Source organism: Sus scrofa, chromosome 6 (assembly GCF_000003025.6).
Source record: "Sus scrofa isolate TJ Tabasco breed Duroc chromosome 6, Sscrofa11.1, whole genome shotgun sequence".
Lineage (NCBI taxonomy): Eukaryota > Metazoa > Chordata > Mammalia > Artiodactyla > Suidae > Sus > Sus scrofa.
The window spans coordinates 89,974,790-89,989,753 of NC_010448.4; the positions used below are offsets into that span (position 1 = coordinate 89,974,790).

General features: G+C 47.1%; 1 protein-coding gene across 1 annotated transcript in view; it reads right to left on the bottom strand.

Moving 5' to 3' along the window:
• Nucleotides 1–14,964, bottom strand: part of CSMD2 (CUB and Sushi multiple domains 2) — a 646,642-nt gene that overhangs the window by 196,452 nt on the left and 435,226 nt on the right. The window contains 2 exon segments of the mRNA XM_021095859.1: nt 7,457–7,626; nt 13,462–13,650. Coding sequence (XP_020951518.1) covers nt 7,457–7,626; nt 13,462–13,650 — 359 coding nt within the window.

A 14,964-nucleotide genomic window follows, 5' to 3' on the forward strand; every position in this document is an offset into this window, starting at 1 on the left:
ACATGGCACGTGGCTCATTTAAATCAAGTTGTCCTTTATATCTTTCAGTAAAATTCTGTAGTTATTCCTGGATATTTTTGTATTTTTATTGCTATTGAGAACTGGGCCTTTGCATACATTTATTTCCTAACAGAATACGGCTTGTTAAGGAAATGGCTTTGATGGTTCAGTTCATCATTATATGCAAGTGATGGATTTATTTCCGACAAATCTGAGCGAATCCATACACATCCATCACATCTAATCTTCTTTTTTTTTTTAATTAGACGTTTCCACCTTTTTCAGCTTTATTGAGGTATGACTGACAAAAATTGCATAGATTTACAGTGTACAACCTGATGTTTTGATGGACATATACCACCACATCTAATAAGACAGCTCAGCAAGATGGTTGGCTTCAAAATGCATATGCCAAATGGGTAGCTTTTAATACAGAGCTACAGTGGAACGTTCCTAGGAATATTGCTGCATGCATGCACGCTTGCACACACCCGCTCATACGTCTCTAGGGCATGCATCTAGAACTAAAATGGAGAGGCAGTTTGCACACTGAAGGCACATCTTCAACTCTGTCAGGTATGGTCACATTGCTCTCCGAAGGGTAATGCCGATTTAATCTCTCACTAGCAACGTGGGACAGATCTCACTGATTTTTTAAAAAATTTTTTACTGGCGTATAGTTGACTTACAATGTGGTGTTAGTTTCAGGTGTACAGCAAAGTGAATCAGTTATACGTATAAATATATCCATTCTTTTTTCCCACATAGGTTATTACAGACCATTGAGTAGAGTTTCCTGTGCTGTTCATATGAAAATGACAATTGCATAGGGTTGCCCAATAAATAAAAGTAGGCGCTTACTGTTGACACATTGTTACATTCCTGGATTCTAATTATTAATCATCTATTAAGCACAGTAGTATGTATATTAATCCCACCCTCCCAATTTTCACTGCCCTTTTTATCTCTGCCAACACTTGATGTTTTCAGGCACTCTAAAAAGTTTCAGTATGATGTGTGTGAAATGGTATCTCGTTTTAATTCATATGTCCCTGATTATTGCCGAGGTAGAACATCTTTTCATGTGTTTATCAACAATTCTACTTTCTCCTTCTGTGAATTGCCTGTTCACATCCTTTGTTCAGCCTTGAATATGAAAACTCCCTGCATTATTTTAGTTTTATGTCCTTCAGAATACAATTTCACAATTTTCTCAGTAAAGATTATACACATTTTTGTTAAGCTTATTCCTAAGTGTTTTATAGCTTTTGTTTCTGAGAGCTTCCCCCGCTTCTGATTACACGTTTGAATTGCTTGTAGAAACACCAGCAGCTTTGCTGAATTGTCTTATTGGTTCTAAGAATTTATCAGTTGGTTCTTTTGCATTTTCTAAATAAGAGACAATTTGGATATTCCCTTCTAATTGTCATAGTTTCTTCGTTCTTTACTTGGTGTAATTGCAATGGCTTGAATCTAAATACTATTGGTAATAGCAGAATAACTGCTCTTGTTCCTAACGTTACTGGGAATCCTTAGGAAGTTTTGTCATTAAGTATAATATTTGCTATAAGGGTTGACAGAAAATTTTTATCAGATTAAGGAGTTCTGTCCATAGTTTTAGGAGATATTAAAAAAAATCGGGAACAAATACTGAATTTCATCACATGATGTTTTGGGATACACTGGCAGGATCACATATTTTTCTCTCCTAATCTATTTATAGGATAAAATTGCCCATATTGGACTGCTCTTGACCTACAAAAATGGCACTTTCATATGGGTTGCCCAATAAATAAAATTAGGAGCTTTTCTTTTCTTTTTTGTCTTTTTAGGGCCGCACCCATGGCATATGGAGGTTTCCAGGCTAGTCGTCGAATCGGAGCTGTAGCTGCCTGCTTACGCCGCAGCCACAGCAACACCAGATCCAAGCTGCATCTGTGACCTACACCACAGCTCATGGCAACACTGGATCCTTAACCCACTGAGCAAGGCCAGGGATCGAACCCGAAACCGCATGGATACTAGTCAGATTCATTTCTGCTGAGCCATGATGGGAACTGCAAGAGTTTTCCTAATGTTTACACATTCTTACACTCCTGGAATCCATCCCATTTGATCATTTTTGCTTTAATACATAGCTAGATTCAACATGATGCTCTAATGAGGGTTTTTAGACCTATGCTTATAAGTGAAACTGGCCTAATAGTTTATATTGCCCTTATTTAGTTTGATATCAATGTTTCTACTTGCCCCATTTAAATAAAATGATTGGGGAGATGGGTGCTAATTTTTCTCTTTTCTGATATAGTTTGATTATTATAGGGATTAATTCTTCCTTGAAGTTTTGTGAATTTATCTATAAAATAGTCTAGGCCTGGGGACTTAGAGAATATGGGAGAATTCTAATGTTTTAAATGGTTATTGGTTTATTCAGATTTTTTTCCCTTGATATTAGCACTTATTATCTGTAGAAATTTCCATTTCATCTAAGCATTCAGATTATTTGGTTTATATTTTTCCCAATGTTTTCTTATTGTTTTAAGGAAATAATCTCTACCTTATCTATGACTATGTTCCTTTTTCAATTTTTTTTTTTTTTTTGTCTTTTTGCCTTTTCTGGGGCTGCTCCCACGGCATATGGAGGTTCCCAGGCCAGGGATCTCATCGGAGCTGTAGCCATCGGCCTACGTCAGAGCCACAGCAACGTGGGATCCGAGCCATGTCTGCGACCCACACCACAGCTCACCACAGCTCACGGCAACACTGGATCCTTAACCCACTGAGAAAGGCCAGGGATCGAACCCGCAACCTCATGGTTCCTAGTCGGACTCGTTAACCACTGAGCTACGACGGGAACTCCTCCCTTTTCATTCTTAAAGTTATGTACTGGTGGTGTCTTTATTCCTTGATCAGTCCTGTGAGCTTTGTCTATCTTATTAGTTATTTTTCAAAAAACCAGTAGGTTTTGTTAATTGCTACTGTTTTTCAGTTTTCTTTTTTCAGGCATTTTTGCCTTTATCTTTAAAAGTATCTTCCTTCTACTTTCTTTGGATTTATTCTGTTATTTTATTCAAGCTACCTAAATCCTTATTTATTTTTAACCCAGGTGACATGTCAGCTATATTAAATCTTCCACAATGACTGTGACTTTATTAAAATTGTTTACATTTCTGGCAATTTTTATTTAATTTATTCATGCTATGTGATTTGGCCCATGAAGTTTTACTGTGGATTGATCGCACATTTTATTAATATAAAATAATTCCCTTTTTCATTTCATTATGAGATGCGAGAGAAGTTCTCAAATTTATCTTACAATAAAGTGATTTCATTTTCTGTGGTGTACCATCTTCTGTTCATTGCCTCATTCCATTTTTTAATTGGGTGATCATGTTTTTCATCTCCGCTCAATCTCTCCTCATCTCAGATTGCCCTGTTTTCATTACCGCCTATTTTTGTGTGGTAAATATAATATCCTCTCAAATCCTGTTAAGAATACAAACAGAAGATTTTCAAGTAGTTTTTTTTTTTTCTTCCCTTTGCTGCTTACAGGGGGGCAATCAGCTCTGACTCCTCAGACAGGTCCCTTTCTTCTGCTCTACTGAATATTTACAAGTACCCAGTTCATCTTCCTGTTGGCACATCCTTACAGAGGGAGAATAAAAATGGATAATGGAAAGTGCCACTAGTCTCTAAGGTGCAGAAGAATTAAACCAGAAGAGGCCATAGTAAGAGCTGCTTCTACTCATGGTGCTGAATGGTATGTGTTTGTGTGTGTGTGTGTGTGTGTGTGTGTGTGTGTGTGTGTGGCCATGGCAGCCTCTTCTCTAATGAGCCTTGTTAGGCACCAGCCATGGCATCGCTCTGCTTTATCTTGCTTGCCAGCAACAGCCAAATAAAATCCAGAATGTCATGTCGCGAGGGAACTGTGGCTCTGTGTGGTCTCCCAATACACTTTCAGAGGAGCTAGTGTGGCTGATATCTGTCCCTGCCGATGGTCCCCTGGTGTGTCCTTGGTGCCAGACTCTGCTGCTCTGAGCTAGTGTGCCTTAGATGCCTTTTCCCTTGAGCTTTCTAAGCACTTAATCCACAGGCAGGATTTCCCTTCATTTATGTGAATTTCTATTTGATGAGGCCCTTTCTCAATCTTGGACCCCTTTGGAGGGTATTCCACTTGGCACAAATTCCTTTAAGTTGTATAGGAAAGGCACATTTGCCTCGGTCCAGTGCGGAGACTCACATCTCCCTGTTTTGATGTCCCTTTAGTCACTTCAGCGGGAACCGTGGAGGATGGAGTTACATACATGTGTTTCGCGTGCCATCTGGAGCTGGGAGCTGTCTTTCCACAGGATTGTATCTAGAGGCCCTTCTGTCTTGCTGACATCAGAGGTTGTAACTTTGGTAGGGGCCAAAAGAAATCAGGTGGTGCTGGGAGATAAGCTGGAGTGTGTGCAGGGGCGGCGGTGGGGGGGGTGCTAAGAAATGTTCAGTTATTAAAGAAATTTCCAGGTATTGTTTCAGTTACCTTGATCAGGGATTGCAAATGCAAGAAAATAGTCGAATAGTCATTTCTTGGTCAGAAATACAAGACTGGAAGGTTTGGAGGCCTGGTTAGAGGCACGTGTGGAGGAGGTGAGGGTCTCTCTCTCTCTTTTTTTTTTTTTTTTTTTTGTCTTTTTAGGGCCACACCCATGGCACATGGAGGTTATAGCCACAGCAACGCAGGATCCGAGCCTCGTCTGCGACCTACACCATAGCTCACGGCAACACCGGATCCTTAACCCACTGAGCAAGGCCAGGGATCGAACACGCAACTTCATTGTTCCTAGTCGGATTCATTAACCACTGTGCCACAATGGGAACTCTGTACATTTCTTTCAGTTCCAAAACAGCTCGTGTCCCAGGTTCTCCCTGGGGAGGGAAAGGGTCCTGAGGGGGGAGTTAGGACAGGGAGGGGCTGCAGGAAACCACATGATCTCCCTGGGGGCCTTGCCCTCCCCGCCCCAGGCCCCCTTCTATGGAAGCTCTGATGGTTATAGAATCGTGTGGATGGCCTTTCTGCCAGGTCAGAGCCACAGCCCAACCTTCTGAGAAGGATGCACAGAGGCCTCGGAACAGGACAAAGAGGCTCTTTGGCAAGAAAGTCGAGCCCAGTGTGCACAGGCAGGGTGGCAGGCAAGCTGGGCAGGTGGCTGCAGAGACAAAGCCTGAGGTCTGGGAAAATCTGTCTAAGACACACAGGAAAGTACCCCCTCTCCCCACAGCCCTGCAGGACCACCTGATGTCCTGGGCCCTGCACGAGCCCCCACCCTTGACCTCTGATCTGGGACAATGCCATGTGTCCCTCCCTTCTTGCCCTGCATGCCTCCAAAAGTCTCTTTTTGGCCTATTAAGCTGCTCGCCTGATCCTGAGGCAGAACCTCGCCAGGGCAGTGGGGTGGGCGCACCTGCTGACTATGCCTTAGGTGCTACTTGGAGCCATACTGCCCTGGAGAAGATGCTCAGGTGCTGGCCATGCTCCATGTGACCTCCTACAACCAAGGAGCCCCCTTGGCTGGTCCCATCAGGCCACACGCCCAGAACGGCTGCTCACACTCCTCTCAGAACCTGAGAATTACAAGGAAAGCCTCCAAAATGCCTTGTTCTGCAGGGTTAACAACAGCCTTCCTCTGAGAAGGTCTCTGCATCATCCAGCTTTCCTCAATCGCACCTGCGGCACTACAGCTTGCTGGCCTTGCTGTCCCTGGCTGTGTCCTCTGAGGTTCTGCTTTTGATGATGGACAAATGGATGGAGAGAACTGAGGTCAAGGGGGCTGCCTCAAGACATGGTCTTGGAAAGTATGAAGTCCCGTCAATCACTCACTTATTGGGAGATGTTTTTCTGTGTAGGGGGAGCTCAGAAGTTGAAAGTAGAGCTTAAGAAGCCAATGAGAGGGTCCCGGTCCCTCTGCCATACTCTGGTTTATTTCAGGCATATCTGGGTCCAACTGGTCATCTCATGGTACATCCTCTTGAGTTCAAGGATAATTAGAGTTCAAAGATAATAAGAGTGAGAAAAGCCTTCCAAACACAGACACACACACACACACACACACATACACACGGAACACATGGCCCAGAGGGTGGGTCAAGAACATTCTGTCTGCATTAAAACGCATAGTATGGTATGATCATCCTATCTAGAGAGAGTCCTAAGGGATGGATTTAATGGTCTCTCTTTGGATTTTCCAGAGTAGTGACCTTTGGTTGTATCTCACGTCTCAACTTCTTTGGCTCCAGGGAATAAAACTATATTAGAATAAGCTAAAAATGTTTCTTGGACTAGGAGGAAGGTGGATCTACTTCGTGTGTGATTTTCCTTATAATCCATTTTAATAAGGCAGTGCTTTGATAAATTCTCCAGCATCAACTTTTTGATTATACATATACACATATACCACGTTATTGGAGGTACATGTATAATTACACACACACACACACACACACACACACACGCACAAGTCATATGTATGTTCAATGTCTTAACAACTCCCTCTCTATAACCCTTTCTTTAGACCAAGTCCTTTCACTTCTTTCTCTTACGTAGGTCTTGAATTTGCTTTCTTTAACCCCACTGCCACCTGTAGGTCATCACCTTGGCATACTGAGGCTGCTGGAACAGCTCACTAGTTTGCTGAAACATAAACTCAAAACATTTGCAAATGCACACACACAAAATGCACCGAGACAAGTATGCACAGATGCAGATCCCCCAAACCAAAGACATACGTAGACACAGAGGCACACACATGTACAAATGTATTTATAGCCGTACCTATCTACACAAATGCACACATGCACAGATTCTGTGAGCTCTTCATTATCTGGATTGACGGTCAGTGGAAAACCTGATCCACGGGCCACTCCAACTGAATTCATTATGATGATTTATCGCGTGGTCCCTCTACTCAATCACATATGTATTTGAGAGCAGTCAGCCCCTAAGCAAACCCTAAAGCCACATTCTTCGGAATATACTCACACACCCTTCTTTCTCAGGTTCCTACATGTCCCAGGTGAGTGAGGACAGTATCTTGAGACTCAAGAGGGAAGAAGAAAGTTGGGTCATTCACATGGACCTGAGTGTGGTAACCACACTTCTGCCTAATGGGTTTTTTGTTTGTTTTTTGTCTTTTTAGGGCCACACTCTAGGCATATGGAGGTTCCCAGGCCAGGGGTCCAATCGGAGCTGTAGCTGCCAGCCTATGCCACAGCCACAGCAATGTGGAATCCAAGCCGCATCTACAATGGACACCAGAGCTCACGGCAACACCGGATCCTCAACCCATCAAGCAAGGCCAGGGATCGAACCTGTATTCTCATGGATACTAAGTCAGGTTCTTCATTAACCCCTGAGCCACGACGGGAACTCCTGCCTACTGTTACATACACCCCCTATGAAATCTACCAGCATTACCTTGAGGACGTCTCCTTCAGAGAGTTCAAATGCCCTGGCTTTGAGCTGAATCCCCTTTCCCGGCTGGGTCTGGATGGAGTAGATACATTCGTGGTTGTTATTGTAGTTCACAGGAAAGTTGGGGGACAGCAAAGTGCCCTGAGTGCCCGTGACCGAATTCCCACACTCGGCTGGAAAGAGAATCACAACAATAATGGATTAGCGCCCGCTGGCTACACCCAGCAAACAGCTCCCAGCGCTGCTGGAGAGCCTTACAAAGATGACAAGTTGCTTGCCTCTCTACTTGCCAAAGTGCCTGCTTAACTGTCCATCTGTCTGCCTGTCCCTAGGACTGCTGATCAAAGTTGTTTTAAACACTTGCCCAGCTACAGTTCTGCTAGGTTTCTTTATTATTCTCGTTCAGTTTGTCTGTCTCTTGTCTGTAGAAATAGGAACAAACCCACCGGCACCCTTTATGTCACAGTGTTAGGAAGCAGCCATCCCCCCGCCCCCATTCATAGAGTATCATAGCAACAGAAATGACCCAGGAGGGTGTCGGGGAGGGTGAAGGCAACCAAGTGAGGAGGGATGAAGCCTTTCAGTATCAGGGGATAGAAAGGAGGAGGGGACAAGATTGAATAATAATTGCTAGCATCTCCCAAGCTTCACAGAGATCATTTCAGCCATTAGTCACAGTAACCGATCCCATAAGGTAGGCGCAATTACCATCCTTGTCTTAAAGATAAAGACCCTGGTACTCAGCAATTTAGATCAAGTCTCTCTATTCAAGATGAGGAGCGGGTTGAAAACTCAACCCTCTTGGCCCTGCAGTTGAGGGCCTCTGAGGCTCTGGAGAAATTTTTGGCACAGACCCATGGAAATCCTGCTTCATTCAAGGGCTAATGAATTCACACTTTCCTCTCAAAATCTCTTTCTCCTCCTCCAGAATTAGCCATCCTTTCCCCATTGTTCTCGTATCTTTATTTATAGCGGTTGTCACATTTTACCAGACTTATCTGTGAACATGTCCCTGTCCTCCACCGGATGCTTTAGGGGCTTAGCCATATCTCTACATCTTCAACAGCCACCCACTCGGGACAGGTGTCAGCAATGAAAGGGGAGGGGTAGCTCAGGGCAGGGTATGTATTGAAGTTGGGTCTCTAGAACCTTGGATAATTGTGACGCCTCTTCCCAGGCTTCCCTCTGGCAGAACACCTACCAGATGGCACCCTGATAGCCTTTTACTTGCCTGCACCCCTTACCCAAACTGTGAGCTACTCAAAGGCAAGGGTCAATGAATCCATGACTTTCCAAGGCTTAGCCCAGACTGTCTGTAAAGTAAATATTTGCCACATGAATGAATGAATGAGTATGGAGGACACTGACCTCAGAGGATGCATGGCTCTAAAAATAATTAGGTTCTGGAAGGATGTAAATGCAAATCAAGACGGCAAGCCTGCGATTTGTCTGGACACATGGGGAGTCTGAAGCACATCTTGAATCTTTGAAGTTGGTGGTAGCAAGTCTGCTTTTTCCAACCCATTCCTCAGTGTCCCTATTCTAGGCAGAGTCACTGGTTGGAAGGACCCCGAGGTCAATGAATGGGCTACTGACCAGTGGGCCACATGTTCACCTCTAATTGCCCTAAGCCTGGAGTGTCTAGGCCCCAGCAGTGTAGAGGGAGCACGAGATACAGGAATATTCAGGGCTGAGCCTCTCATGGGCTTAGCTGTACCTTTGTGTGTTTTCTTGTCCCCAAGGCTGAGCATTAGGCTTTTGAAGACAGTGACCGGGTCCCACCAACCAGTCCTACTTTTTCAACAAGCCTACTTCCTGGGCTTTGTTCAGTGCAGAACCAGCTTCAGTTTCCTAAGCCATCACATACGCCTTTACGATGGACTTTGTCGTGTCCCCATAACAAATTCATACGTTGAAGCCCTGATCCCCAGTACGATGCTATTGGGAGCTGGGGCCTTTGGGAGGTAATTAGGTCTAGATGCGGTAACGAGGGTAGGCCCCTCACAACAGGACTCATGCTCTTATCAGCAGAGGAACTGACCAGAGCCCCCCGTCTGCCTGCTGTATGATGATCCAGCAAGGAGGCTGCCATCTGCAACCCAGGCAGAGGCCTTCACCAGACACGGAATCTGCTGGCACCTTGATGTTCCATGTGCCAGTCTCTAGAACTGTGAGAAATAAATGTTTGTGGTGGAAGCCGCCCACTTTATGGTATTTTCTTAGAGCAGCTCAAACTGGACAAGACAGCCATCATTTGTCCTGGAGGAGAAATCTCACTTGGCAGTACTTTGAGCTCAGCCTGCTTGCATGGTCTCTGGTTGTGCAGAATGACGGTGCTGGGCTGGGGTGTAAAACTAAAGGGAGGCAGTGGACAGGCAGCCTGGTGGTGGCTGATACCCTAGAGAGATAGGTTTTAAAGGGTGTGTGGATTTTCTGGGTGCCTTCCGGTTAAGGTGGGCATTTGGGGAGGGGGTGCCGGGTGTCGTGCACCTCTAGACCTGTATCACCCAGTCACATCATGTGAGCAGCCCTCTGAAGTGGCTCCATCATCCCTGGGGTCACACAGCCTCCCCTCTCATCTAGGAAAAGGCATGTGGGGTGGTGGGGGTGAGCACGGACCTAGGACTCAGACAGACAAGTTATGTCCCCTTTCTGAACCTCGGTCTCTTCATCTGCCTTCATCTGGATAATCACAGCATCCAAATAAAACCAGAGAAAATAAACATGCAATATCTTATGATAAAATAAGTGAACAGAGAGGAGGTGGTTAGCATGCTGCAGGCCCTCATCAAGTGTTATTCTTTTCTTTCCTCTTCGATCCCAGTGATGCTATGCAGCTTATGTGCTTTCATTTGGAGCCCTAACTGCCGGGCTCGGGGTCTGGCAGAAAGCCACGAGGATCTTCTCGGGAAGCATGTGTCAGCTGCCTGCCAGTCACAGCGCCCTCCCTGTTCCTGATGCCTCTTGCTCTCTGCCTCATTCCTAAAAGTTGATTTTCCTTAAACACGGGTTTTGGCACATTTTTGCACCCTTCCTGCCCCTGGCTTGCTGCACAACAGCCATAGGGCCATCTCTGTCCCAGCATGAGCCACTTCTCTTTCCCACATGCCCAATCCCTTTATGGGGAGAGAAAGGGGGCTGACAGCTTCAGATGGGACTGGTCCTTGGCCAAAAGCCAGTCCTGACCCCCTGCCAAGGCCTTTTCCCAGGGGACCAGGGAGCGTATAGGAGGGACAGGAACACGGTGCTTGCTTCCGGGAGAGTTTCCAAAGTAACAGGGGCGGTGAGCAGATGCACTGAAAAGCCAAACACAAGCATGCATGGAAACAAATAAATGTTCCAGAGGAACACACAGTTGTGTGCACCGGAACTGCTGCGCTGATTCAGACATCTGCAGCCTCTGTCATCTGCATCAGAAGCGGTCTCGTTAAGGGCAGGGGTTGGGTCTTGTCCATCACGCTGGGGCTCCCGAGACAGAGTTAGGTCTGCTCCATCAATCTGAGGCTCCCAAAGACAGGGCCATGTTTCCTGCTGCAGAATGGGCTCCTCTGGGGTCAAGGCTGTCTCTTCTACCCAGTTCAGGGGACCCTGAGGTCAGGGGCTGTGTCACCCTGTCACCCATGAATCAGAGTCCAGGGCCCTTCATCTCCTCCTCAGCCGGGAATGTTCCTGGTTACAATGAGTGGGCTAGGTCATCCAGTTTACACCTCCAGTGCAACTGGGAGCACCTCGCGGCGAGGGGGGTGGGTGGAGGGAGGGGGCATTCTCGTGGTACCTCCAGCCTGAGGCTCTATTGCAGGGCTGGTGGTAATGAGAGGTGATTATAATTACCATGCGTTATTAATAACAGACACAACAGAAGACAACTGCAATGATGAAAATATTGTGAGGTGCCATGAACAAACAGTAACTGGAAGAATAAGTTAAAGCATGAGTATATGTAATGAGATCGATGAGGCGAGAGCTTATGGGGGTGTGTGCATCTGTGGTCCTGGATATCCCACTCAGGAAGCAGTTTCCCCCAGAACTACTTAGCTGAGGCCATCTTCCCAGAGAGGGCTGCTAGCAGCCAGACAGAAACTGAACCTCCACAGCGGGAGTTAGGTGTGTGTCTGAGTGTGTGCTCAGGTCAGGGTGGGCAGAGGCTCTGGGGGATGATTCCAGGAGAAAGGATAAACTTCGGGATTAGCCAGTTGGTCACTAATAGAATTCTGCATCTCTTTGTCTTAATGTTTTCCCTCTGGGATTGTAAAAGTTTCTTGGTCATCAATAAATAAGGACAAAAGGTTACTGGCAAAATGACGATAATTACATGGCATCCCATTGGTCTATGTAAATTATGTCGTCTAATCTGGAATAAAGCCTATGAATTGGATGTTGTTATCTCTGTTATATAAACGAGGAAGCGGGGGCTGCTGGGATTTGGTGGCCCGCCCAAGATCCACCAGCTGTTAAGTGGCAGGGCGGAGACCTGACCTTGGGCTCCATAGAGTTGTCTCGGGCAAGGCTGACCTCACAGGCTTTCAAGATGCGGGCCCCTGTTATAGACAGTGTGGTGCTGCTTCTATCTGCTTGGTATACTGGCATTTTACGTACTATTTCACTATAAGCATGAGTTCCTCGCGGGCAATTGTGTGTGTGTGTGTGGGGTAAGTCCTCCCTCATCCAGCCTGTTGTCCATCTCGCCCTGCGATGTGAGTATCGAGCAAGCAGAGCCATGAACCTTATAACTGAGGGACAGCCAGCAATTGTCCCTGCTCCCTGGTTATCACCCTACTTCTCTCCACTTTCCAGGCCTGGCGCTCTGAACAGCCTTGCCTGGTGCTCTGAGCAGAAGGCAGGCAGGGTCTTGGGTCACAGGGTTCCTGGTCCCAACTCCATCAGCTACCTCTCAACCTCATCATCTACTGTTCTCCCCATCACTCGCTCCAGACTGGCCTCCAAGCTGTTCTTCAAACACTGAGCATCCTTGTGACCCGGGGTCTCGGCGCTCTGCTCCCTCTTCTGCCATGAATTAGCTCCTTGAATTCCTTCTGATCTCTACTAAAATGTCAGCTCATCAGAGAAGCCTTTCCTGACTTTTTCTTTTTCTTTCCTTTTTTAAAAAATTTTTGGCATGTGGAAGTTCCCAGGCCAGGAAGTGAACCCATACCCCTGAAGTAACCAGAGCCATAGCCATGACGATGCCGGACCCTTAACCTGCCAAGCCACCAGGGAACTCCTCCTGACTACTTTTTATAAAAGAATTATATGAAAACCTCCAGCATTTCCTAAGCTGACTTAATCTTTTTCTATAACCCTCAACACTGCCCGATACACTACACAGCCACGTGGTCACAGTCTATGTCCTCCGACCAGAATGTGAGACCAGGAGTGGAGAGACTTTCTCGGTGTTGCTCACCTGGGTCTTCCCAGCACCTAGAAGCCTGTCTGACCTCCAGGGGATGCTTTATAAACAAACCCAACTCTTGCTTCCCTCTCTGCTCCCTGGTGGAATGCATGAAGTCTTTCTGGAGATGCTCAAAAGCTAGCACACTCAACAGATTAGCAAAATCAGCCCTCTACTCCCCCAGATGGGGACACTCGATGGGCAAAAGTCATACCTTCTTCCTACAGGTTCACCCACACCCCACCTAGATTTCTCTCTGCCAGAGGCAGCTGAAAGCCATGGGAACATGTGTTAAGGGGTGGGGGGTGGGGGAGTAGGTGACAGTTATGGAAATCAGTTTTATCTGGGTGAGGATAAGATTTTGTAAAGGTCTGTTTGGGCTACAGAACAGCCCATGAAGCAGGCATTGCCATTCCTCCTGTACAGATAAGGGGGCTGGCGCAGAAGGAGGTCAGGCCACCTACCTACGGTCCCCCTGCAGGTAACCCTGTGCTAAGACAGTCCTCAAACCCAGTTCCGTTGGCCTCTTGGCCCATGTGTGTTCCACGACCTCATAGCAATTGACTAAAGTTTGGCCAACCCCATTAGTGAAGCAAAATGAAAGCACGTGACCACCTACCAACACACCTTGGCAGAGGCGAACTCCACAGGCGCCGTCTGCCCCCCAGGCACGTGATGCGGGCCGTGCCCTCCAGCCGGTACCCGGGGAAGCAGGAGAAGGTCAGGGTGTCCCCTACACCAAACTGCAAGCCCTTGCGGATGCTGTAGGCTGGGACCTCGGGCTCCTCACAGGGCTCCAAGTCATATTCTGCAAAGGGATCAGGAGAGCTGGGGTCAGGGTCAGAGGATGTGAACACTCAGACACAGACACCAGGGGGAGAAGGGGGCAGAGGTGAAGACAGACAGAGGTACAGGATACACACCAATCCACGACAGGTGAGGAGAGAGCCTGACAGGAAAGGCAGGTGAGAACCGGCCTGCTGTGCTCCGGGTGCTCCGAGCACCTCAGGACCGCGAGCAGCGGGAGAGGGCACCGCGTTTCTGGAGACACAACCCCTGGGAGTGTTTATGAGGCTGACCCGTCGTTCTTCTGCCCCTTCACCCCTCTGCCCCTTCATCTCCACATTAACCCCAGCCTCGGGCTTGCAGACGCTCCTGCCTCTCTCTCCTTAGGCACTGAGCCAGAGCAATTCAATCAGCCTGGTTCTAGAAGGTCAGAAAGTAGGACCCAGCCTAGGGCAATTTGCAGGGGAAGAAAGAATCCACCTGCTTCAATGGAAGAAGCTGTTTCTCGGTTATGCTGGCACTTGAGGCAGAAGACATATCCCTCACCCCAAGGGCATCTCGACGCAGTACCCTGGGGCTCGGTGTGGTGGGGAGAGGGAGGGTCTCTCTCAGACAGGATGAGCATGACTGGCTGGACATGTCCCTTCAGCCAGGCACATGGCAGGGGGCATCACTGGAGGGACAGTGTGGGCTGAGAGGGGCCATGTCCTATTTCCCAGAGATCAGACAGTGCTAGCCCATCCTGGGGTCCCTCTTCTGCCTCTTCCTGGCTGGGAGGTGGTGCTCTGGGGGCCGTGGGGTAAGGGCAGCAGGAGGACCTGGTGCTAGAGGAGCGAAGTGTCCTCTTTCCTCCCTGAATGCAAATTAAGGAGCTTTCTTTCCCGGATTTCTAACAGCAGAGAGAAGCATCCATGGCTACTAAATTAGCATGGGTGAAGCAGCCCCAGATGAGACCATGACACTCCAGTATGTTCATTTCAACCTCCCTTCTTTTTCTTTCTTTCTTCTTCTTCTTTTTTTTTTTATTTCCATGGTTTGTGAAGTAGTGGAAGTGGAATCAGAAGAAGAATCTGGAACTACTAGGGGAGGAAGGGACTTCCTTGAGGTCCTCTAATCCAATCAGTTGGGTCGGTCATATCCAGAGTGAACCCTAAACACCTTCACCAAAGGAGATTCCCCAACACACTTGCTAATTCCTTCCAAGTTTGTCCTTGTGTCTAACCCAACTATTGTCTGTTGCAGCAGCGAGGTCCCCACCTTCCCCAGAGGCTGGGGAGGGGATTGACAGCCACCTGCTGGGAAGACCAGAAGCCAGGGAAGGACAGAGGGTCATCCC